This window comes from Podarcis bocagei (assembly GCF_964188305.1).
Source record: "Podarcis bocagei genome assembly, chromosome: 14".
Taxonomy (NCBI): domain Eukaryota; kingdom Metazoa; phylum Chordata; class Lepidosauria; order Squamata; family Lacertidae; genus Podarcis; species Podarcis bocagei.
In genome coordinates this window covers 36,890,235-36,915,644 of record NC_138139.1, presented here as the reverse complement: position 1 = coordinate 36,915,644, position 25,410 = coordinate 36,890,235, and the positions used below count along the sequence as shown (strand labels likewise).

Sequence of the window (25,410 nt, the reverse complement as noted above, 5' to 3'; positions counted from 1 at the left end):
ACTTCATCTCTCCGAAGACAGGTGCATTTCCATTCGTAGCGGGACGGAACAATTTCAGCAGCCTGGTGCAGCGAGATCTGGGGTGCTGTCACAGGCCACGTGCCAGAGATCTACTGCTCCCACAGTGCAAAACGAAATAAACTCGCTTCCCAAATGGCACCCCTTGCGACAGGAAGGCACGTTTTGAAGCCAGCGGGAAAGTTTTAAAATTAAAACACCCAGGAACCCTTCCAAGTCTTAGCAGAAGGACGGTGGAGCCCATTAGCTGGCCTTGAGGTGTTGAGGGCTCCACCAAGGGTTTTCACCAAGCCCATCCCATTTGGAGGATTCCTGCTGGAGCACCCTTAGCAAAAGCTGCCTATAAATGGGGAGGGGGAGGGTTCCATCTCAGGCTGGGCAGAAGACTAAGAGAGCTCCACTCTCCCACCTGCTCAGGCTCCCCGCTTCAATCCCCAGTGCAGTTGAACACTGTCAAAGGTCCTCATAAAGGATCGGAAGATCAATCTAGGCCAAGGATGAGTTAACTGGCCATCTGGAGGGCGCAGCTGACCTCCTCAAGCAAATTTATCCAGGCTCCATGTGGCCTTCCCGTGTCTTAAGCCAAGACTATTCATGCTCATTTAAGAAAATGGAAAATTTTGTTCAAAGGTATGGCACAAAACAGACCCCGCTTTCTCTCTCTTTGGGTTTTAAGTGGAGCTCTCCTCCCCCCACCCACCCACCAAGTGCATTTGCTATTTTAAGAGCCAATCCACCCATTCAGGTGATCGGACTTCATGGCAAAATATACTTCCAAGCCTTGCTTCCCAACTACTAACTACAGCACAGAACTCCGCACCTTCCCTGCGCGCGCACACATACACACACTCCTGAGAATCCAGAAGTCGGCTGTCCCTGATCTAGACCAACCCCTGCTCTAGAAACCAGCTTCTGGAAACACAAAACCTGTGGGCTTGCACAGGACCGATTGCTCAGTCACTGTTCCGTCGGGACCAAATGGGCACCTTGGCAATACAAGGGGGGCAGAGGCAGGGTGATGGAAGAAAGGCAGGAGAAGGAAGCTGCCTGAACCCCATGGACTTTGCAGAGATATTAGGGCCTGGAGTTCCATCCGGGAATCTCCTTTAAGGCCAGAGATTCCTCAGTGCAGAGAAGACACATTTATAGAAACATAGGAAGGTGCTTTGACCCTTGATTGTTTCCTTAAATGATCATAATAATGCACGCAGACCTGCACACTGGTGTGGATTGGTGTGGACCTCCTGCGCACTCTCTCTCACACAGGAGCATAGGAAGCTGCTCTGTATACAAAGTCAGACCATCTAGCTCAATGTTGACTATACTGATTGACAGCGCCTCTCCACGGTCTGAGACAGTGCCATCCTTGGAGGTGCCAGGGATTGAACTGGGGCCTTTTGCCTGCAAACCACGTCATCAAACACTGAGCGATGGGAGGATGCTTGTATTTCCCTCCTTCCCTACAGAAGAATCCCAAAACCAGACCTCCAACCACAGGTTAGGTGGAAGGACTCCCAGGCCAAGGAAAGGTGAAACCCACCCACCCCCCATCTCAGCCCCTCCCCGGTAAAAAAACTGAAGCACAGAGGTGTTACCCAAGGAGCTCGCAGAAAAACCAATTCCAAAGCAAGGGAACGAAGGAGGTTACAAAGCAAACAAGCCAACAAACCCAGCAACTCAAGAGCACGAGGAATGATCTGAAGGCATCAGATGCAGCTACATCCATCATCACAGATGCAGCTCTGCCGGAGGAACACAAAACTCTGGAATAGACACGGGTAAAGGGGTACCAACCCACCAACCCTCCCTCCCCAAAAAGAATACATAGACTCTCATGCCTATAAGGGGATCTCTGAGAACACGATTGCTAAGGGATCTCCCCCCACCCCTCTTTGGAGCTGAGCTGGGGGTGGACACAGAGGGAATTCTAGGGAAAGGGGTGGCAGTTTGTTCGTTCCTGGGTCACAGATGGCCCCATTTGCCCTCCGGCCTCTTCCCGCAGGAGCCTAGCATGGGTCCTTGCTAATCTTGTTTTTGGCATCCGGCTGACGCATCGCTTCGGAGACGCGGCGCGCGGTCGCTGGGCTCCTGCGCTCCTGTGCGCCAGGTCAGCCCCCTCCCTTTCTCTCCGGTGATGTCTGCAGTTTTTGGCACTTCGAGGGCGGGTGTTGCAGAGAGAACTGGGACCGGGAAGCGGGAGGGGATTGCTACGGGGGAGGCGGGATCTGTGCCCCTAGAAGGTCGTAGGCGAAGATGTTCCAGAAGACGGCAAAGACCAGGAAGGTGGCGTAGGAGAGGAGAACCACCCACCAGCCGCACTGGTCCTGGAGGTTCTCCTCGTAGCTGCGGAGGATGGTCAGGCCCATGCTGATGCCCACAATCGCCCCTGCCAGGTGGGCCATGAAGCTGGGCTGGGGGCCCGAGGAGGGCAAGGGGGGAGAGAAACGCAGCCAAACGGCCCGGCCCACCTCAGAGCTCACTGCGAGGGGAAAGAGAGAGACGAGAGATCACAATGGCTCGAGTCCCAAGCTTCTAGTCCCTTTGAGGCATGTCTCTCTGTCATTGCCCCTCCCCTCCTTTGGTGTGTACATAGTGCCTTATAACATTTATATTAGAGGTGTGCATGTCCCCCTCCCGAGCAGTTTCAGGGTTTAAGTGGGCCCAATCCAAGTCAGGGTAATCTGGGGCTGACCCAGCCTGGATCCGGGCCCTTGCACAGTGTTTAATTAGGGTTTCACATATTGGGTCAAGGATGCAGGAGGAAAGGTCTGCCTCATCCCCACACCATGGAAGTCTCAACCAAGAGAGACCAGTATACTTACTGCACACCAGGGCTAACACCATGCGCAGCAGTTTGTAAGGGCAACGCATCCCTGCCCAGTTCTACAGAGAGAGAAACAGAATTAGATTTTTTCCTGCCCATAGCTTCTTCTCCCAATACCTTTCTCATCACACCCTCTTACATAAGAAGAACCTGCAGGATCAGGCCTACGGACCTCCTGCAGTCTGTTCTCGCAGCGGCCGACCAGATCTAACATAAAGTGAAATGGTATCACGTCCACCAATATTTACAACTCCAGGAGCTTTCAACCTGATCCCGAAATTCTTCTTCATAGATTTGCCCTGGAATGGCACTGCTCAAGGGAAGCACACTTGGGCCTCTGCCATTGTCCAAGGCAACCATGAGGCTGAATGACCCACCTCCCAGGAAGAAGGTGACAGCAGGGGGAAGGCCAGCCAGGCCCCAGCCATTGGCCAGAGAAGGAGCAGCCGCAGGGAGCTGGCTTCCTTGCTCGCTGCCAGAAACAGCACCCAGTTAACCAGCCAGCTGTCCCAGGGCTGTAGGTCTGAGGAGGAGCACACTCTGTCTCCATCTGTTTACCTGGGTGGGGGAGCTAAAGAGGGCTGAGATGTTTGGGTTTGGGGGTTCTGTTGTGAGTCACTTGAAGGGTCATTTGGTTAAATGACAGGGTGGAAATCTTCCAAATGGCTAAATAAATACTTGGTTTTGTTTTTCATGTTCTGTTCTATAAACCCCCCTGCGATCCTTGGATGAAGTGTGGGATATACTTTTAATATAATTAAAATAATATTTTTTATTTGTCTAGCCAAGACCTGGGGACAAGACGCAGGTATCGCCATGTCTGGCAGAATACCAAGGCATGAAGAAGTACAATTCGTTTCAGAAAAGAAACCATAGAGAGGGTCAGGGGAGGAACACCCCCCCCCCAAAAGACACAGCTTGATGAGGACTGAGCATGCTCAGTGACCACAGAGTGCAGAATGTCTGTTAGGGAAAATGAGAAACAAACAGAACCTCCTCCCGGAAAACAAGGAGGAAAGTCGAGAATGGAATGGAGTATTCCTGAGGGGTACTAGCTGGCTAGAACCCAGGAGCCATATGGCATGGCAACATTTTGTTGAAGATCTCACCACAGAATCACCATATTGAAGCCCACCAAGTTCCCCTCCCCCATTCAGTTCAAAGTGGCATCCCACTCACCATGACAACGTTGGCCAGGTGAGCGGAGCAGAGAGCGTAGACTCCCCCCGAACCTCCAACCAAAGGTGCTCTCATGTCTGTGATGGAGACGGTCAGGGAACCTGAAAGGGAAATAGCGGGAAGAAATAGGATGGAGTTGGGCAGGGGCACCACAAACAAAAGGATTTTCATTGCCTCAGCAACTTGACACGCATTTAGTTGCCAGCAAAAATGTAGTCTGGACACCCCTCAGTAAATGATCAACACCCAGGGTCCTCTCCCTGCTACACCCTTGCCTGTCCAAACCTCAAGGCATTCTTCATTTTATTTATTATATTTATATACCACATTTTCTTCCAAGGAACTCAAGGTAGTGTGCACAGTTCTTCTCCCCACTTCATCCTCACAACAACCCTGTGAGGTAGGTTAGGCTGAGAGATGGCGGCTGCCTCAAGGTAACACAGCTAGAGCTCCATGGCTGAGTGAGGATTCGAACCCTGGTTTCTCAGATCATCGCCCAACCCTCTAGCCATTACACCACACTGGTTCTTCTTGAAGGACTGACTCTCCAGCATGAAACCCTTTCACACCCCACACATTAAACACCTGAACATTCATGGCTACCCCCTAAGAATCATGGGAACTGTTCTCCTAATTGTTCACTCGGAACTCCTTAGAAACTAGGTAAAGGTAAAGGGACCCCTGACCATGAGGTCCAGTTGTGACCGACTCTAGGGTTGCAGCACTCATCTCGCTTTATTGGCCAAGGGAGCCGGCATACAGCTTCTGGGTCATGTGGCCAGCATGACTAAGCCGCTTCTGGCGAACCAGAGCAGTGTACGGAAACACCGTTTACCTTCCCGCCGGAGTGGCACCTATCTATCTACTTGCACTTTGACGTGCTTTCGAACTGCTAGGTTGGCAGGAGCAGGGACCGAGCAATGGGAGCTCACCCTGTTACGGGGATTTGAACCGCCGACCTTCTGATTGGCAAGTCCTAGGCTCTGTGGTTTAACCCACAGTGCCACCTCTTTAGAAACTACAGTTCCCAAAATTCTTGGGGGGGGTGAACCATGCCTGTTAAAATGGTATAAGGGTCTTTTCCACATATGGTGTGAATATGACCCACACAGGGTCAGCAATGTGATGCCCCCCCCCCAGACTGCAACTCACATCATCCCTTGGCAAATCTGGCTGGGGCTTATGAGTTGTAGTCCAAAACATCTGGGGCTTCCCTAGGTTGACAAAGAATGGTGGAAGGGGGAAAACAAAAGCCTGACACGTTTAAACAATTTCAGATGGGTTCTCCTTGAAGATCTGAAACCCACCAACCTCCTTGGGTTTGTGGAGGGGGAAAAATACCAGCCTCTTCTGGACAGGCCTTAGGAAGCTGTGAAATGCTCTCCCCCAGAGCCCACTGGGGGCATCCCGGCAGATTGTGCTCCTTCCCTCCCTCCCCAGATGTACTTTGCTGAGACAGCAGCTTGGGAGAGGAGAGCCAGCGACTGATGAGGAATTGTTCACCCTCCATTTCGCTCTCCCTTCCACCACCACCACCCCGCCTCTCCAAAAAAGACATGGATGGGTGAGTAATTCCAGCAGCTGCTCTAATTGCCCAGGGGCTCAGCAAATAAATAAATAAATAAATAAAGCTTGCAGTGACAGCCAATAAATACTCTCCCAAAGCACCGTAATTTAGAGCCTGATGCCTCCCCGCCCCCCAGCTGTCCTGGACAGGGACCACGTGGGATTTGGTCAGACTGGACTCTCGGGCAGAGACAGTGTGCGATAATGCAGGGATCTTTCTTTGTGTGTGTGTGTGCGTGAAAGAGAGAGAGAGATCTACAGCCAGGGGAGACAGTCTCAATTTTTAGGGATTTAGATGCTCCAGAGACAGAACTTTGGTTCACAGAGCGCTGTTTATAAACTGTCTTGAAGGAAAGGAGATGGAACCAAAATGAAACCCCAACAATGGGTGTGTGTGTGTGTTGTGTGCTGTACCACAATTTAAGGCCTCATCTGCACTATACATGTAAAGCAGTATCATCCCACTTATGGCTCCCCCCCCCAAATATCCTGGGAACTGTAGTTTGTTAAAGGTGCTGAGAGTTGTTAGGAGACTCCTGTGTTCCTCTCACAGAGCTACAATACCCAGAGTTCCCTGGGAAGCAAGAATGACTGTTAAGCCACTCTGGGGATCCTCAGGCTTGAGGACTGAGTGTGGCCCTCCAGGCCTCACAACCTGGCCCTCAGAACTCTCCCCAGGCCCCACCCCTCTCTGGCTGTGCTGAACAACTCCCAGAGGGTCCTGGCCTGGCTGGAATGTGCCCCAGCCTGGAATGTGAATTTGGATGATGGAAGATAGAGACAGGGGTGTGCAGAGACTAGCCTGCTGCGCAAGGCAAAAGGTACCCTTGTGCCCCCCCCCCACTTTTGCCTCTTGCTCCTCCTACCCCTGGTGCAAGGCCCCTGGAAGGTCGCCCAGCAGGGAATGTGGCCCTCAGGCTGAAATGTCTTCCCCCACCCTGGGCCTAAGGGCTAACAGATTAATGGTGTCCAACAGCAGGACTTAGAGAAGAGTGGAGATGCGAGCCGTGCTCCCTCACCTGCCAGAACTCCTGCGAGGTAGAGGAAGCTGATGCGAAGGATGCCGTGGACCATCTCTAGGGGTACCCCGATCATCAGCTGCAAGAGGGCGTTGAAGCCCAGCTGCTCCAACCTGGAAAGAGACACGGAAAGGCAGTGAGCTCAGCCGCCAAGCAGCGGCGTAGCGTGGGTTGTCAGCACCCGGGGCAAGGCAAGTAATTTGCGCCCCCTAGCCCCTAACCTGCCGCCGCTGCCAGCTTCTTCTTGCTGCTGCCTGGTCTGGTCTGGTGTGGTTCTCTCCCGCGCTCAGCGCTGCGCTGGGCGGCCGCTGCATTGTCCCTCCCCCAGATAGTCCCTCGCTCTCTCTCCGCACCGCACGCCTGGCACCCACCCCCTCCACAGTGGGCAGTGACCCAGCGGCTCGGATCGGATTCGCACAGCCAGCACTGCAGTGAGAGAGAGTGAGTGAGCCAGGTAGGGGCAGAGAGCTGCGAGTGTGAGCGCCCCCCCCAGATGTTGCGCCTGGTGCGGCTGGCCCCCCCTGCACCCCCCACGCTACGCCACTGCCACCAAGAATCCCAGGAGGGGACAGGCAAAGTTCAGTTCACCTTGCCAGAAACGATGAGAGCTAGAAACTTGCCGTGTTGCTCCCTCCCCAAACCCTGTGATGTTCTCAGGTCTCGGAAGCTCTCAGGCCCAAACGTCACCTCCTCTAGGTCTGCAGGTGCAGTTTGCCCAAACGAAGGAGCCTCTCCTGCCTCCAGAACCCAGAGGAATCTCACAGAATTGTAGAGTTGGAAGGAACCATGCGGACAATCTAGTCCAACCCCCTGCAATGCGGGAATCTTTTTGCCCGACGTGGGGCTCAAACCCACAACCCTGAGATTAACTGTCTCATGCTGTACTGGCTGAGCTAACCTGCAGTGGCAGTGGGCTGGTGCCCCCTGCTCATAGACACCTCCCCGCCCCCATCTGTACGCACATTGCAGAAATATGGAGTCAGCTTGCTCACTTGCACATCTCTCATCCAGGGAACGTTTCTCAGCTCGAGGGCCACGCTGCCAAACCAGGCAACCTTCTGGGGGCCACATGTCAAGGGTGGCCAGAGTGCCAAATGCAAATTCCACCTTTTACGCAGTAGGCTGGTTCCTACACTGACTCACTCACTCCTCTCTAGCCTCCATCCTAGCAATTGAGAGGCACGATCAGAGTTCAGGGACACATTCCAGCCAGGCAGAAACACTCAAGAAAAGGGGTGGAGCAGGGCTGGTGAGGGGCGTGGCTGCAGAGGGGGCGTGGCCTGCAGAGAGTTCTGAGAGACAAACAAGAGAGGTTTGGAGGGCTGTATTTGGCCCCTAGGCCTGAGGTTCCCGACCCCTGTTCTGCTGGAAGCAACGAGCGGCAAGACAAGGCAGACACTTACCCCACATGCATGAACATGTAGGTGAGGAACCTCCAGGCACGAGCGCGGTGTCCCGGGTGGTACACAAGGGGGCTCTTCATGTACTCGGGGTGGTATGTCTGCAGGACCCACTTGTTCAGCCGAGCCCCATAGCAGAGGAATACGATGATCTAATAGAAACAGGATGCGGGGGGGGGGGGAGAGGTTATTTAGGATGATCTACTATGGTGTCCAAATGGGTGTGAGGCTGTTCAGCCCCTTGGCAACACCCAGAGATAAAGTTGATAAAGCTGCCTTCCCTTCCTATGTCTCTAGTCCTCAAGAAAATGGCTGAAAATCCATTAAACAGGTTGCATCTAGGCTGGAAATGAACAGGAGACCAGAAAAAGCCACACAAAGCAGCACAGTGGTACCTCGGGTTACATACGCTTCAGGTTACAGACTCTGCTAACCCAGAAATAGTACCTCAGGTTAAGAACTTTGCTTCAGGATGAGAACAGAAACTGTGCTCCGGTGGCGCAGCGGCAGCGGGAGGCCCCATTAGCTAAAGTGGTGCTTCAGGTTAAGAACAGTTTCAGGTTAAGAACGGACCTCCAGAACGAATTAAGTACTTAACCCCAGGTACCACTGTACTGGTCACTAAATTCTTCTCCTTTTTTAAAGAAACAAAGCAATATGCTGGTCCTCAGGGTTGCAAATATATGACTACGGGAAAGAAACAAGGTGGGGGCAATGCCTAGTCAAATCTCAGGTGTCCAAATGGTTGGGGGACGCAGAAATTGTTGGGGTTCAGCACCTTCTGCAGCACCTCCTCCTCCACCCATGAGTAGGCAAAGCAGAATAAGTTGTGCAAAACTGGAATACACTGGACGCTCAGGTTGCAAAAATAATCCGTGAGGGATGCACGTTCACAACCCGCAGCGTTTGCAACCGCATCTTCGCACGTGCGGATTGCGATTCAGTGCTTCTGCGCATGCGCAACTGCCGAAACCCAGAAGTAACCCGTTCCGGTACTTCCGGGTTTCAGCAGTCCACAACCCGAAAAAACACAACCTGAAGCAGCTGTAACCCAAGGTATGATTGTAAACGAGATCCATTTGCAGCATTTTGTTTTAGATCAGCAGGAATTCTTTTTATACATATGATCAAAGCACAGGTGCATGCACACAAGGAGAATTCCTCCAGCTGCAGAACCTGGCGTCTCCCACAAGACGCTGATCAAGCTTTCTTTAAAAGTTTTAAAAGTTAACCACGGGCCGCCTCTTCCCCCTAAGAGAAGGGCGCCCTCCACTGGTACTCGGGCAAACAGCAGGTCAACTCTCCGCCCACCTGGGTCAGTGTGACGACTGCCATGAAAACCGGAGGGGGGCAGGTGCGGTGCTGGTAGAAGTACCACCTCCGGTCCATCTCGCAGGGAAGGATCTCGTAGGCCACGTAGCGCACAAAGCGCTTGTAGAAGCCCAGGCCCGTCTCGTCCAGGAGCCCATCGCGGGGAAGCGCCCTCTGTCCGTTGGCGATGGCTCGCTTGAAGCTGCTTGACCGCTTGCTGCTGATCTGCAGAGAGGGGCCACGTCATGCAAAGAGGCAGGAGACCCACTCCCTGGAGCTCTCAGGGTGAACCAGCCCCCCAGGCTCCAGCTCTCACCACCCCCAGCCAGCCAGTAAATGATGCTCTGTATCACTGCCCTTTCTCAGCACTGCTTAAAGCCTCCAGTCAGCCTTGCAATTATATCCAAGATAAGTACTATGAGAAACTGGCAGCAAGCATTAAAAATAGCCTTACAGACACCCCTGTTAGGTAGGTCACTCCTAATACCCTTTGGTCGCAGATGGGGAGCTGAGGCTAAGAGAGAAAGGCTGGCCTGGTGAGTTCGTAGTTTCAGAAGATATTCGAACGAGGAGACACTGGCTCTTAAATAAAAAAAGGTGGCTGCCGAGAGTTTTACTCCTGCTTCCCAGCTAAACGCAGACTGGCTTAAGGGAGGGAGACCCCATGTTTGGCCAGCAGGGGGCACTGTGGGGCCTGACCTTCCACCTGCTTCCCTGGTGCTTAAGGGCAAGCTCACTCAGTCCTTTGGGGCTGGATGATGAGCACCAAAAGACCTTGCTCAGGGAGATGTGCTGCATTCGGGAATTGAATTGCAGGTCACACGGTGTGCAGACGGAGCCTGCCTACTAATGCCTTCCTCCTTGCCTTACCATCTTGGCACTCAGCTGAGCCAATTAAGGAGAAATTATTGACTATTAAGTATTCAGAACTGGATAGCTGGTGCAGCCTAAATGCTTTTTAACAAAGAACTTAGGAAGAAAAGAAGAGAATTGGATATTATCCCTTTAATTGGACTCTCCCTCCCACTTTGCTATCCAAGATTATAGGAGGGGGAGTTTCTGTATATACTGAGTCTTTCTCCAGTGAAACCTTCCCCTATAGGAACCCACAGGGTGACCTTGGGACAGTCTCTGTCTCTCAGCCTAACCTACCGCACAAGGTTGTTGTGATGGAGAGGGAGATCAGTGCATATCAGTGGAAAATCTTACTGGCTTCAAAATTTGGCAAAATATTTTGCACTCCTGCTCAAGTCAGGCAGGCAGGGAAAACACATTCGAGTGGAAAAGAGAGGCATGAAGTTTTATATTTATATTTACTTATTGCATTTATATTGCACCTTTCCTCCAAGGAGCTCCTGGTGGCTGACATTGGTTCTCTTCTTCCTTATTTGGCCCTTACAACACCCCTGTGAGTCAAGTTAGGCTGAGAGGCTGTGACTGTCCCAAGGCCCACCCAGTGGGCTTCCATTTGCAAACCAACATTTGCAGGGAGCGTTTGTCATGTCCAGTGCTTGTGATGTTAGACAGGCACCTTCATCCTACAGCTTTCCTGGCTCAAACAAGCTTACCTACAAAAAGTCTGCTTTTATTGCTCTTTCTAATTAATGCTTTGTGTGAACATGTTTACTGATTCTTATTTTATCTTAAGAGGTCTAGGTCGGAAGTCCTGCAGAATCACAAGTGCTGATGCAGCCACAACTACGGTGGCTGCCAGGACTCACGCCACTGACCAGGTCTACCAGCTCCTGATAGCAGATCTGTCCCTCGTCGTTGCTCTGTGCCAATGCCACCAGCATCTCCAGTTTTGCGGGGTCCAGAGGCAGTTCATGGCTGTGTACCAGGCTGGCAAAGGTCTCCACACCAATGAAACCAGTGTTTTCAGGATCAAGCTGTTGAAGAATCAGCACAGGGCATTAGCGACAATGAATAAGCTGGAAATCAAGAGTGGTGATCCATCTCAGAAGGGCTGTTTATTCTGTGCAAGGACAGAATTTGATACTGGGTGAAGAATTCCATATCCCTAAATTATTGCTGGTTGCTTAGCTCCCACCCCCCGACAACCTCAAGTTCCCAGCCATTTTTTTATTATTGCATTTATATCCCACCTTCCCTTCCAAGGAGCTCATTGTTTCCCACCTTCTGCACAACAATCCTGCAAGGTAAGTTATAGGCTGAGACTGTGGCTGTATTCGCAAGGCAGTTTAGCTTGTTTTCCTGACGTTCCCCTGTTCTGCATTACATTTGAACTTTCACACCATGTAGAAGTCACTTTGACTTCTACATGAGCCAGTGTGGTGTAGCGGTTAAGAGCGGTAGACTCGTAATCTGGTGAACCGGGTTTGATTCCCCGCTCCTCCACATGCAGCTGCTGGGTGACCTTGGGCCAGTCACACTTCTCTGAAGTCTCTCAGCCCCACTCACCTCACAGAGTGTTTGTTGTGGGGGAAGAAGGGAAAGGAGAATGTTAGCTGCTTTGAGACTCCTTCGGGTAGTGATAAAGCGGGATATCAAATCCAAATCCAAACCAAACCAAACTTTGGGAAAACTAACGGACTACAGCGCATGTTTAGAGCTTATTTCTGTGTTATTTTTGATTCCAGAAAAATTCTGTTTGCAGCTCCCTTGACCCAGAAAATTATGGGAGTAATGTAACTTAATTTTGGGGTGCTATCCCAGCATAGAGTTCTTCCCTGCCATTTTCATGGGGCAATTGTGGGGGAACAGAAGTAGACACATGCAGAAAGGGTGGAGGTGTTAACGGAGAAAGAGGTTAGCTGCAGTGTTCACTGATGTTCGTTTTTCTATGTCACAACGTGCTTACTTGGCGTGAATGAAATTTAGAGTGACAGGCTAGTATATCGGTCAAAAAGCCACAGTTTCATGATGCAGCAGGTACTGCAACATGAAAGGCACATTAGAAAGTGGGAAAGAAGCTGCAGCATTATAATCAAGAAAACTAAGACAATATACCCCACACTTGAACGCACCCTTTGACTGGCTTCATGACTGAGTGGGGGTTTGAACCCTGGTCTCCCAGTTCCTAGTCCAACACACTAACCACTACACCATGCTGGCCATGGGGCTTGGTTGACACTTTCAAGCCTGTGACCGGAGCAATTTTGCAATCCAGAACTTGGAAGGTAAGTAGGGGATACATTGAACCAGGTGTAAATCTGGCTTCAACATCCTGCATAGCCCCTTGCCTGATTCAGTAAGTAGCAGTGATCCACAGGTAAAAGGCAGGCAGGCAGGCATTGAACCAGTAAGCAGCGCAGTCATGCGCACCCCAATCTCTGAGTGTTCATAGACTCATAGAATTGTAGTTGGAAGGGACCCCAAGGGGGGTGGAGGTGGCAAAAGTGCAAGGAGATGAAATCTTAAGGATGAGCAAAAATAAATTTGATTGCCCTAACACACTTCGAAATGCATTCCTCCTTCACGTGCCCTTAAAAAACAGACCACTGTGTCCTCAACCGTACTCTGTAGCCAAATGAATCTATTATTCAACATAAATATAATCAACTTGGCTCATCTGCATAATTGGGGGGGGAGGAGGAAAGAATTTGAGACAATGCAGAACTTGGATTTTTACACACACACACCAACAACAATCAATCTTCCATCCGAGACATTAACGCAACAGCTGAAAGTGCCTGTTGCAACAGTAAGCCAAAGAATTATTTTAACAAACAGCTCAATAAACAGCTTTTGTTGAGCAATGCTGTGCCAAAAATCTCTCCTGACCATCTTCCATTTGCATTTGAAAATTACCAAACAGGAGATAACATTCTGGGGGACATAGGAAGCTGCCTCATGCCAAATCAGACCATTGGTCCATCTAGCACAGAGCTGTCTACACTGACTGGCAGAGGCTCTCCAGGATTCCAGGCAGAGAACATTCCCAGCACTGCTAACCAAGGCGATGACTTCATGAGTTGGCTTCAGTAGATCTAAACATGTATGGTAGTTGGTTTCTGAAAGGTTTCTGGGCACTGGTCAACTCACTTCTCAAAATCAAGCAACCTGCCTCATATGCAGTGTTGAAACCCAAACTGATTTCCCCCTTAAGCATTTCATGAGAATCTCAGCTTCATTTATTTGTTGTTTTTAATGGTATCTATCTGCTTAGGCACACCCCACCCCCCAAAAAGAGAAAATGCATATCCATAAAAGAAAAGAAAAAAGGCTGTATAAAATTTTCTTGCACTAATCGGAGCAGCTAACATATATGTGCAGGTGCACATTTTTACAAGAGGAGTGTAATTTATAATTTAAACTGTGTTTGAAAGACATCTCCCCATTATGGAAAAGACTGTGACCAGGTGAGTTGTGTGCCCGATGGCTCAGTCTGCTATTCACGTGCTCAAACCATTGATGGGCAACTTTGCAGCCCCTCCTGCTCTCCTTTCTTAAGGTTCTTTAAACTAAACTTAGACTGGGCGGCCCTTCCGATAAGAGAACTGTCTGCTGCAAAGTAGGACACTGTGGAGACATGACTCAAAGTGTCTCTGGGGGGCCATTATAGTCTCCCCAAGGCATTTCTGTTAATCAACATGACTAACCCACCCTGAGATGTGTGGCTATTTTTGTATCTGGAAAGAACTATTTTCCACTTGTAAGGCCATCTTCAGGAATATCAAGAACTGATGAACGAGAGAGAGAGAGTTTAGGGAAACAGCCTGTCATGCGCACCCCAATCTCTGAGTAAAAAGAGACTCCGGATAATTCCCACACTTACCCAGGGCTTGGATCCCTTGGAGTGAAGGTCAGAGGAGTCTGTGTTGTCTTTGGGGTATATAATTTACTTACATATATCTGTAACATGAGCATAGGACAAAGGGGCTCACAGCATGAGCACTCCAACAGATCTTACCTCCCCATTGTTCCCAGGGAGATCCCCAAGCCATAGCGTTGGGTTCAGCACAGAGCAAGACAAGCCTCTGCGTCTACAGCTTCTAGCATCAGCCAAAAATGCATGAGAGCGCGCGCACACACACAGCTCTCTTGGCATATTTTTAACCCTCCTATGGCATCCAGCCAGATGAGGTGGGAAAAGGCCCAGCCACCTGTCTCTATGGCAACAGGGTAACCTCCTTGGACATGTAAATGGCAGCACTTAGCTCGCCAGTTCACCATTATCTTACAAAGAGTCTGGTCTGACTGGTTTAGCATAGTTTCCCTTATAGATTCCAACCTCACAAATACAGGATCATAGGTTTAGAAGTGACCCATGGTCACCCCCAGACTGACACCCCCCCTCCCCAACCTATAGCACTATATAATTTGTGGGCACATCTGATGGAGTAGACTTGAATCCACAGAAGCTTATACCATAAAAAAGTATATACAGTGGTACCTCAGATTACATACGCTTCAGGTTACAGACGCTTACTCAGAAATAGTGCTTCAGGTTAAGAACTTTGCTTCAGGATGAGAACAGAAATCGTGCTCCGGCAGCGCGGCGGCAGCAGGAGGCCCCATCAGCTAAAGTGGTGCTTCAGGTTAAGAACAGTTTCAGGTTAAGTACGGACCTGCGGAACGAATTAAGTACTTAACCCGAGGTACCACTGTATAATAAAATGGGTTAGTCTATATTGCTATTTTGTTCTGTTGGTGGGAGCGGGGGAATACACACACAAAATAATCTAAGGTGGAAGGTTTAGCCAGAAAGAAAAGCACCCCTCAAAAACCCTGCCCAGGGCATCCAAAGTGCCCACGGTTCCAAGCATGTGGCAGAGCTAGTAAAACAAAATTATTCTACACATTACATTGTCTTTGCCATTTTATCCCCCCCAGGGAAGAGAAGGCACAGAAAAGAGAACAAGCTGGCAATGTCATTGAGAAATGGGCAGGACAGGGAATGCTTGGGCGGGAGGGAAGGAGGAACACACAGAGAGAAATGTCATCAGGTTTGAGCAGCAGGAAAGCACTCTGTCCTCGCCTGCCCATCTCCCAGCACAATGAAGTCCTGGCTGGTGAAAGTAAGCTACCTAGTAGTTTTCAGGGTCCAGCAGCATGCAAGGGCGTCTGAACTATAGCCGTGCCAAACATGTGGCTGTCAATACCTGGAAATATGTTGCCAGGGACAAAAACATGCTCTGGGGGCGGAGGTTGCCCCAAGCTAAGAACAGCCCTTCATTTTGCTACATGCATTGCAAGCCGTGCCTTCCCCACACCGCAAACAAGAATCGGTCCCTCTTGTGACTTGGTGGGTTGCGCTGTCTAGTGGTGGAGCATTTAGCAAGGGGGTGGGGGAGAATCCATTGCATCTTAGGAGGCCTCCAGACTGTTTTGCTAGAGGGATTCCAAAAATGTAGGTTTGCACAATTAAAGTGGGTTAAAGGCGCTCCATCATATCAAATCCACTTTGAAAAGTGATGGGCCAAATGCCAAAAGTCTGAGTAGGTCATACAACTCCATGCACTTTCTCTCTTGGAGGGAGCATAACCCGAGCAAGCCTTGGGCTCACTTCCCATACCTAGGATCCACAGCGCCTCCACCTTGTCAGGTTTCAGCTGTGGCTTCTTGGGCCCCATCTAGTCCATTATTGTATCCCCACTGGTTCAGCACTTGGACAGCATCTCCTGACTCTTCTTTGCCCAAGCAATTGAGCATTACTGTTTCTACTGAACCCAACAGAACTTTTAAAAAAACCAAAAACACACACCTTCAGGGATTGTAAGCTGCTCTGCTGCTCTATTCAGTGCCTGCTGTTTCATTAATTCTGCATTTATGCCTTTAGGGTTTGTTTGCTTTTATGTCGCCTGCAACTGCTGCCATTACAGTCTTGCTGCTCTGTTTCTTTGCCATGTTGTTGAAGGCTGTTTGTTTTTAAGGTTATAATGTTAGCCACTTTGGAAAATTTTCACTCAGTGGAGCAAGTGGGAAGAAAATACCTTATAGTATGGTTGGGGGGCCTCAAAGGGCCAAATTCAGACTGCCAGGCCCCTCTCTCTCTCCAGGCCAAACCTGAGTTCCCCACAACCATCTGTGAGCCTCATCTTTTCCCCCCAAGCCACACCCCTCTCCAGGCAGACACCCTTCCCCCAGGCCACACCCACTTATAGACACACACCTTTTGGAGGCCCCACCCACTCATCAGACACACCCTCTTTCCTCAAGCCACACCCCTCACTGCCCCTGATTTGCACCCTGCTTGAGTGTTTTTGCCTGGCTGGAAAGTGTCCTTGAATTCTGACAATGCCTCTTGCTTTGGAGGATAGAGAGGGCGTGTGTCTGTAGAAACCAGCCTCCTTTACACATTCCTTTAAAATCTGCATTTGTGGCTCCGCCCAATTTTGCCCCAGGCCCCGCCCACCACCGGCATATCCCTTCCCATCAAGGTTGCCCAGTAGGGAATGCAGCCCCAAGGCTAAAAAAGGCTTCCGTGTCCCTGCATTACAGAATGCAATGAAACATGAGAAGGACAAGCCTCATGTCAGCACTCCTGAATCTCCTGCTTAGGGCTGACCCTGCTGCAGGGTCTTCTCTTGATCCTGGAGGGGCTACCCTAACGCATAGTAAATTCCGGGATGCTGGACAATTAAAGCCCCACTGCTCCTAGCAGCTGCTTTTCCTCCCTCCCTTGGGAGGTCACTGGGGGATAGTGGAAGCTGTTCATGTGGATTATTTAGGTCAGCATATTATAAAGCTAGTCAGCTGCCCCTGTTGTAGCCAGCTGCTCTTTCCTCTCTGCCTTGCCCCGGCACAGCATCACCCAGCGCATGCTAACTACAAAGTACTGTAACTTACACGAAACTTGCAAGTACAGCCACGCACGTTCCTGCATCGCAGTTCACAAGCATGTTGTTCAGACTCCTGCTGGAGAGGCACTGCCGGTCAGTGTGGGCAATAGTAAGCTGCATGGACCAGTGATCTGACTCACTATAAGGTAGCTTCCAGTGCTCCTACAAGAAGTTCACCCGCTCCCTTTCACCACACACAACTTGTTGTGTGAGTCAGGCACATCAGTGGCAGCTAATCTTTGTGTCCCTCCAGACGTTGTTAGAATCAACACCCAGCACTCCTGATCATTCACCGTGCTGGCTGGGGCTGATGGGACTTGGAGTCCAGCAACATCTGGAGTGCCAGAAGTTAACTGCTCCCCGCTTTGATTAAATACCCAGCTTCATGGAGTTCTGTGCTAACACAAAACTTCATCTCTGCCCCCCCGCCCCAAAAAAGTGTGCTTTGAGAGGACTGAGCCCAGGTCATGCAGTAAGTTATCTTTATAGGAAGGAGAATAGGGCAAGCTCATTCCTCCCCTCACATCAGCCCCTGTGACTGAATAAACCAGGGAACAAAACTGTATTAGATCAGCTGAGTCAGTTGCAGTGGCATAGCGTGGGCTGTCAGCACCCGGGGCAAGGCAAGTAATTTGTGCCCGTGGATTTGCGCCCCCTAACCCGTGGATTTGCACCCCCTAACCCTAACCCCCAGATGTTGCGGCCGGTGCAGGCGGCCCCCCCTGCACCCCCCACGCTACGCCACTGGTCAGTTGAAATTCTAATTTTGTTTTGTTTGTTCACATAACAGTGATGTGGTGTGTGTGTGTACACAAGCTTTACTGTTCCCATTTCACAGTTGGGAATACTGAGGAAGAGCTGTTATAAACTTGTGCAAGTTATAATTCTAAACCTACTAGTGAAATAAGCCCCATTCAGTGTCGTGAGAGTAAACAGTGCTTAGGACTGCTATTCCCATTGTGCAATCCTATGGATGCTTCCACAGAAGTCTCACTGAATTCTGCACTTCTTACGCCCAAGCAAGTGTGCATAGGATCTGCAGTCCCAACTATCTTATAGCAAAGATTTTATCTTCCAGAATTCTATGTGACTCTCACCTTAATGATGGTGTGAAGCCCTAGCTGTGTTGCTCTCCAGTTAATGGAGAAAGACTGTAGCTGAATGGTAGAGCATCTGCCTTGCCCCCAGAAGGCCTCTGGTTCGATTTCCGGGTAGGGCTTGGAGAGCTGCTGCTAGTCAGTGTATACAATACTAAGCCAGATGGGCTGAGGGTCTGGCTAAGGCAGCTCATGTGTGTTTGTGGGTCATAGTATGCTGCCCAACTAATATAAAATCTGGGGCTCATCTACTGGTCCAGAAGCAGTAACGACATACTCCAGTTTTCACCACCAGGTCAAGGCCACTTGTTCACATTGAGATTTAATGCAGTCTCATAATAATATTACAAAGAGCTTTCAATAAGAACATAAGAGGAGCCGGCTGGATCAGACCAATGTTCCATTCAGCCCAGCATCCTGTTCTCACAGTGGCTAACCAGATTCCTACGGAAAGCTCATAAGAAGGATCAGAGCACAACAGTTCTCCGCTCTACAACAGCACTCAAGCATTTCACATCCGTTATCTCGGCCACACTTACAACAACAGCCCTGTGAAACAGGCTGGTGGTACCCATGTCCCCATGCTGCTGATGGATGGTGCCAAGACAGACAGCATGGCGACTCCTCAGCCCACCAACTGAACTCTTAGCCAAGGAGCCATTTGAAGCTGGGGCTGTTCTGGGCTTTGCAGTCACTGCTTTGAGCCAGACCGTTATGCCAGCGCTCAGCTCAGGAACAACAGCAGATCCCGGCAGTTCTTATGAAGGGATCCTTCACAGACAGCCAAACAAGCGGTCACTTTGACAAAACGAAATATGCCATGGAGGTTCATGGGGGGTTTTGCCTGAGAGGCCGCTGATTGAACTGGACACAGGGGTGACGGAAGTGACAGAAGCACAATTGGCTCAGCCTCCAGCAAGAGAATTTCAGCTGTTCTGCAGACAAGGTTTTGAGTTCCTTGCAAAGTCACCAAAAGATAAGACTTGGGGTAGCTCAGTCAGTAGAGCATGAGACTCTTACTCTCAGGCTTGTTGGTTCCAATTCTATGATGGGGAAGATATTCCTGCGTTGCAGGGGGTTGGACTAGATGACCCTTGGGGTCCCTTTCATCTCTACAATTCTATGGTACCCAAGAAGGCAGTGGTCCCACTAAGACTCAGAGCCCTGATTCCATCAGTGGGGAATCCACAGATCCTGTCATGATGCAAACACATTTTTGTCCCCCTGCCAGGCATACTGCCCTGGGCTTCAGCCATGTCAGTGGCCGTGGTGTGTAGTGGTTACAGCACCAGAGCAGGAGCTGAGGGACCAGGGCTCAAATCCGCACTCATCCTGAATAATCTTGGGCTAGGCAATGTCTCCCGGCCTAACCCACCTTGCAGAGTTATTGTGAGGATAAAATGGGAAGAGGGAAGAACTACGCACACAACCTTGAGCTCCTTTAAGAAAAGGTGGAATAGAAATGCAATTATGAATAAATAAATGAGCACCCCATCTATTTTTCAGTACAAACTCGTGCCAGTTCTTCCTTGGTCTCAGAACCTTTAGGCTGGATAGGCATGGGACAAGGGCCAAAGGCAACAGCAAAGATGGGTTGCCCACCAGTGGCAGTGATTCAGCCCATGAAGGCTGGCTCTATGCTCTCTGGATCAGCTGCGGGCAGTGCTGGAGGTCATGTCTGCACTATGCATTTAACACACTCTCAGACCACTTTAAACAGTTATGTCTCACCACCACCAAAATATCCTAGGAACTGTAGTTCATTAAGAGTGCTGAGGGTTGTTAGGGGACCACATGCAGAACTACGGTTCCCAGCGCCCAAACTAGAGTTCCCAAGATTCTTTAGGGGAAGCCATGACTGCTAAAGTGGCAAGAGAGTGGTTTGAATGCATGGTGCAGGTTTTCATGTTAGGTGACCTCTGGATCATGGAGCAACACAATAAATGCCACTAGGAAGACCACAGATCTGAAAGCTGGGGGTGGGGCAACACCTGTCTAAATCTCCCACCCCACCAAATAAATGAATGAAAATTCCAGGCAAATCCCTTATGGCTCCATCCTGAAATAACCCACCACCATCTAAATGGGCCCCTGCCACCCTCCAATCGGAAGGTGCTCCTGGACGGCTCTACCTAGTCCTCACCTCGCCCATGCCTGCCCATTTCCTTCCCTCCCTCCAGCACCCTGAAGCTGGAGTATCTCCTGGTTGGCACAGCCACACGTGGCCCGGCCAAAGCGATGCCAAGGCAAGCAGCGGGAGGGCTGGCACCGTGCCCGCCCGACCCCACACCAGCAGCCGGAGGAGTCGCTTTTCCGGGGCACTGCAACCTGTTTGCCCAGCTGCGACCCCCTCCCCTCCACGAGATGCCACTGCCCCTGCCCGTACCCCATCCCCGCCGCCCCCTTTCCTCCCCACCCCCATGCCAAGGGGAGCCTGCCGGCAGCGACGCTGCCGTGGAAACGGCGCCTCATCCCGCCTGGCTCACCTGCTCCTGGATGAGCTGCAGCAACGAGCTTCTATCCATATACCTGCTGGGCTGGACGGCGGAGGGAGAGGAGGACAGCGAAGGAGCGCGCACGGGCGGCGGCGGCGGCACTGGCACCACCGGCGGCTGCCTTGCTTTCTTTCCCCCGCCGGGAAGGCGACCGAGCAGCAGCAGCGGGACCACCAGCAGCAGCCCGGGTTCCCGAGGCGAGTGGCAGGCAGCGAGCCTGGCAGGCGGAGCCTAGGGCAGCCCGGCGGGGCGGGGAGAGGCGAGGCGAGGGAGGCGCCCGCTGCGCTTCGGGCGGCGCGAGGGAGGGCGTTGCGCAGGAGCGGCGGCCGGGCAGGCAGGCTGGCGAGCGCCGCTTCTCCTCGCTGCTGATGCTGCTGCGAACAGGGACGGATGGACGGGCGCCCGGCGCACGCAGCAGCAGCAGCAGCGCTGCAGCCCCCTCTGGCGCCCTCGCGAAGCGGCGCAGGGAGAAGAGGAGCGCGCGGCGGGCCACCCGGAGCCGCAGCGGCCGGCGGCGCCCGCGAAGCGAGGGAGGGAGGGAGGCTCCCTCGGACCCGCCTCTTTCTCCCACCTGATTGGCGGGGAAGGGATCCCAGAGGACAGGGGCGGGGTGGAGAGCCCTTTCCCCCCTCCTTCCAGCCCGAGGGCCGCATTCCCTCATGGGTAACCTGCCGCGGGCCACATGCCGGCAGAGGGCAGGGCCAGAGGCGAAAGTGGGCGGAGCAACAGGTATAGTCTGTGCACGGTAAGGGGCGTGGTCCAGCCAGGCAAAAATCAGAAGAGGAGGGGGGCATTTCTCTCCAGCAAGAGGAAGGACCACACTTTAGGGTGCGATCCAGCCAGGCAAAAGCAGGTGAGGAGAATGGAGAGCGTTTCTGGAGACTTGGGGAAGTTGTCTGCGGCCTGGGAAGATTCCCAAGGGCCAGATACAGAGGCCTGGAGGGCCACTGGTCCTGCCTCAGTGTTATAGAACATATTGAACTAAGAAGTGTGCATGCACACGAAAGCTCATACCAAGAACAAACTTAGTTGGTATCTAAGGTGCTACTGGACAATTTTTAATTTATATATATATATAATAGTCATACCTCGGGTTGAATGCGCTTTGGGTTGAGCACGTTCGTGTTGCGCGCCGTGGCAACCCGGAAGTAACGGAGCTCAAAATGACGTCACGCGCATGCGTAAAAGCGGCAAAAAGCGACACGCGTGTGCGCAGATGTGCCGTCACTAGTTACGTTTGCTTCAAGATAGGAACGGGGCTCCGGAACAGATCCTGTTCGTATCCAGAGGTACCACTGTACCCTGTTTATCATCCACAGGGATAGAAAGCAGTCCTTTACTCATGCCTAAGGGCTTGTTGCTTTAGCCCAGTGGGGATCCGGGCTTCTGTTTCAAAAGTGGTTTGCTATGTGGCCCAGGGATGGGGGTGGAGAAGGCCTGAGTGCCCGACGTGTATAGGGACCAAGTTGGTCTGGGACTAAGTTTAGATCCTGGCCACAATATCGTATTAATATTATTTGGGCACACTTAAAAGGTTTGCATACATTATCTCCCTAGCAATGCACTACACAGTGCAGAGGCAGAATTAGGGCTGTGGGAGCTGTCCCTCTACACTGGGTGCTGAGCCTTGGGGGTGCTGCAGGGCATAGCAACTATGCCGTAGTGAATTGAGCAGAATGGAAGACAGTAGGTAAGAGGGCATTGAATTTTCACCTTGCACAGGGCACCGCTGAAATTTGAAAGATCGTAGTCCGCCCCTGTACAGTGGGCCAAAATGGTAGGTGGATCCTGCAACAAAATGTTGTAGCATGTCTTCACCTCCTAGCAGAAGTGCTCCTGTTCAAGACGCCTGCCACCGAGATGCTGCTCTTATCGTCTTCCCACCCCTCCAACTGGCACTCAATATTTCATGGCCACCGGCAAGTAGGAGAACAGTCCTGGCTCCCCACTGCCACGATGGGGAGCTCAGCATCCTGGAGGGAGTTAGGGAAATTGTGGGGAAATTCACTGAAAAGTGTGAGATGAGCAAATGATCAACAGGAAGTGGTTTGCTACGTGAACACCCTGCAAGAAAACCAGGATGAACGCTCAATAAAGACTGGACAAAAGTCTAACTGCCAGAAAAGCAAATCAGGAAGAATGCTGAATAAACAGGCCATCTGAGAAGTGCGTTTTCCAGCAACCATCCTAGGACCACCATTTCTCCACCCCTGTTCAAACCATATTCACAATATGTAGAATGCAAGACACCAGTTTTGCAAAATGCCTTTGCATGGAGGGAGTGTTGCTCTTTCAGGGAACACGTTGCATGTTCTTAATATCCCCATTTGCACTGAAAAAGAACCTCACCAAAGTTTCTTACTTCCCTCTGTAGATGTTCGCAACAGGCACTGAGTTTGGATTTGATATCCCGCTTTATCACTACCCTAAGGAGTCTCAAAGCGGCTAACATTCTCCTTTCCCTTCCTCCCCCACAACAAACACTCTGTGAGGTGAGTGAGGCTGAGAGACTTCAGAGAAGTGTGACTAGCCCAAGGTCACCCAGCAGCTGCATGTGGAGGAGCGGGGAAGCGAACCCGGTTCACCAGATTACGAGTCTACCGCTCTTAACCACTACACCACACTGGCTCTCAACAGAACTTAGGCAAGGGTTGCCAAATTACCTGGGTTGGCGTGGAGTGTCCTGACCTTGTCTTGTACCGTTTCCAGCAGCTAAACTGTGGAGAAATCAGGAGAGGAAGGTTTTAATGCCACTACGAAGATATTCCTATATATACACCTGCATTATAACCTGCTTATGTCTGAATGTCAGCTGTGTGCTTTAAAGGCATCGCTGCAAGAGCTGGCTGAAAAGTTGGCAAGCCTCATCTTAGGTGGCGAACTGGAAAAAGTCCTACTGTGAGGCAGGGAAGATGTGTGGGTGGATGGCTCAATAATCATTCCATTGGGCTAATGCTCATCTGTCTGGTGGAGATAGGAGAGGCTGGCAGCAGCTGGTTAGCAGGTCGTGAAAGCCATGGAACCAAGGAGCCTGAATATTCATCTTCGTCCCATACATATTCACATCCTCTGGGAAATGAGGAATTGTGGGCAGGAAGGAGAGTGACTCCATTGCCTCTCTGCCTGAAAAAGTGTGGTGAAGACCCAAGGGTGGGCAAAACCTCAGGGGGAGAGCATGCATACATCATGCATAAGGTCCTTCCCAACAGATTTCCAATTAAAGAATCTCGGGTAGCAGCAGAGCAGGAAAACCAGATGAGATCTGGGAGGTACGATTGCCTGTTCCTGTTGCCTTTGACAAACAGGGCAATCTATAATTTGATATTTTGACAGGAACTAGAACTTCCAGATACTTTTTAAATATTATTTGACATTCATTTATTATATGTATGGTATGTAATACAACAAATACATTTCATTGTGTTTTTAATATTTTGCCCAGAGTGGCTGGGGCAACACAGTCAGGTGGGCGGCATATAAATAATAAAATTGTTGTTGTTATATATACAGCAGAAGTATCGTTTCCCAGACAACCATCGTCACAAGCCAAACAAGTCTGGAACTACACCTGACAATCAAATAACACCAATATTCTACCTATGTATATGAAGATGACTTTTATTTTTTATTTTTTTATTTTCTTCCGCTGGACTTTGTGACTTAACTCGTATGTAACTTTGGTTATTCTACGTACCTATTTTATGGTTTTGCGCTTTTTTTTGTAAATAAATGTTCATTACTTTCCCCCCAAAATAATAATCAATAAAATAAGGATACAAAAATCAAACCACCGTCTAACATTATACTTCTAATAAAAAAGATCCTACTATTTTACAAACCGTCATTTGAGGTTCTTTACACCTCAAGACTTCCTTCCACCCCCTTCTACTGGAAACTGAACCCTGAGACTCCTGGAGTCCCTTGCTGCTCAGAGATTGAGGTGTGCATCACAGTATACACAGTGCAAATAAAACCGGCCAGTTGCGGCCTACTCTCGCTGTAGCCCCTTGGCGCCAGTATTATCTGTGCAAATATTCCCTTTTCTCCTCGCAGCAGGCTTTCTCTGTGTGTGCATGGGTAAGGGCTGTCCCTGCCCCCCCTCTCCCCTCCGGTCACCACCTTCCGACATGGGATTTGAGACTTATTAATACACGGCTTCCCGGCTGCTTCTGCATGTTGCTGCCTCAGGCAGAGAAGCCCTGTTTAGATCTTCATTAAAGCGGCAGCAGAGACAGGCCTCACGGGAGGAGCCCGGCCCACTTCTGATCTCCCCCTCCCCGTCTTGTCTTCCCAACCCCTGCGAATACCAGCTTTAACAAAATAAAATGAAAATCTTATTATTAGCCACAGCAGTGTTTGGGTACTTAACCACCATCCCTGAGGAAACAGTCCTTTAAAAATACACCAGGCTTGGGTGATTAAAACAAAAACCAACCCTCAAACTAAGCTGGCCAGGTAGTAGACAGGTGAGGGACCAACTGAGGTAATTCTACCTGACAGGCTGTGGCTCAGTGGTAGACCATCTTCTTTGCATGGGAAAAGTCTCAGGATCAATCTCTGGCATCTCCATGTAGGGCTGGGAGAGACCGTTGTCTGAATTCCTAGAGAGCCGGTGCCAGTCAGTGTGTACAATACTGAGCTACATGGGCCAATTGTCTTGACTCAGTAGAAAGCAGCTTCCTATGTTCCCGGCATGGCCTTCATATTATTGATATTGTCAGCTGAGCCCAACACAACTAGTCCAGTGGTATCTCGG

General features: G+C 50.7%; 1 protein-coding gene across 2 annotated transcripts; it reads right to left on the bottom strand.

The window, feature by feature from the left end:
* RHBDL1 (rhomboid like 1) lies at positions 1-25,410 on the bottom strand. 2 transcript variants are annotated; one of them, XM_081169884.1, is made up of 11 exons: positions 25,090-25,410; positions 23,318-23,371; positions 21,956-22,627; positions 20,689-21,913; positions 11,048-11,206; positions 9,318-9,542; positions 8,010-8,158; positions 6,607-6,719; positions 4,022-4,122; positions 2,841-2,901; positions 1-2,497 (listed from the first exon to the last, which is right to left on the bottom strand). In XM_081169884.1, exons 4-11 carry the CDS (start codon positions 21,313-21,315, stop codon positions 2,226-2,228), a joined length of 1,707 nt encoding a protein of 568 aa, XP_081026010.1. In that variant the 5' UTR covers positions 21,316-21,913; positions 21,956-22,627; positions 23,318-23,371; positions 25,090-25,410; the 3' UTR covers positions 1-2,225. The 2 variants fall into 2 exon arrangements, with proteins under 2 accessions (XP_081026010.1, XP_081026011.1); XM_081169885.1 differs by lacking the exons at positions 21,956-22,627; positions 23,318-23,371; positions 25,090-25,410 and having other exon boundaries at positions 20,646-20,797.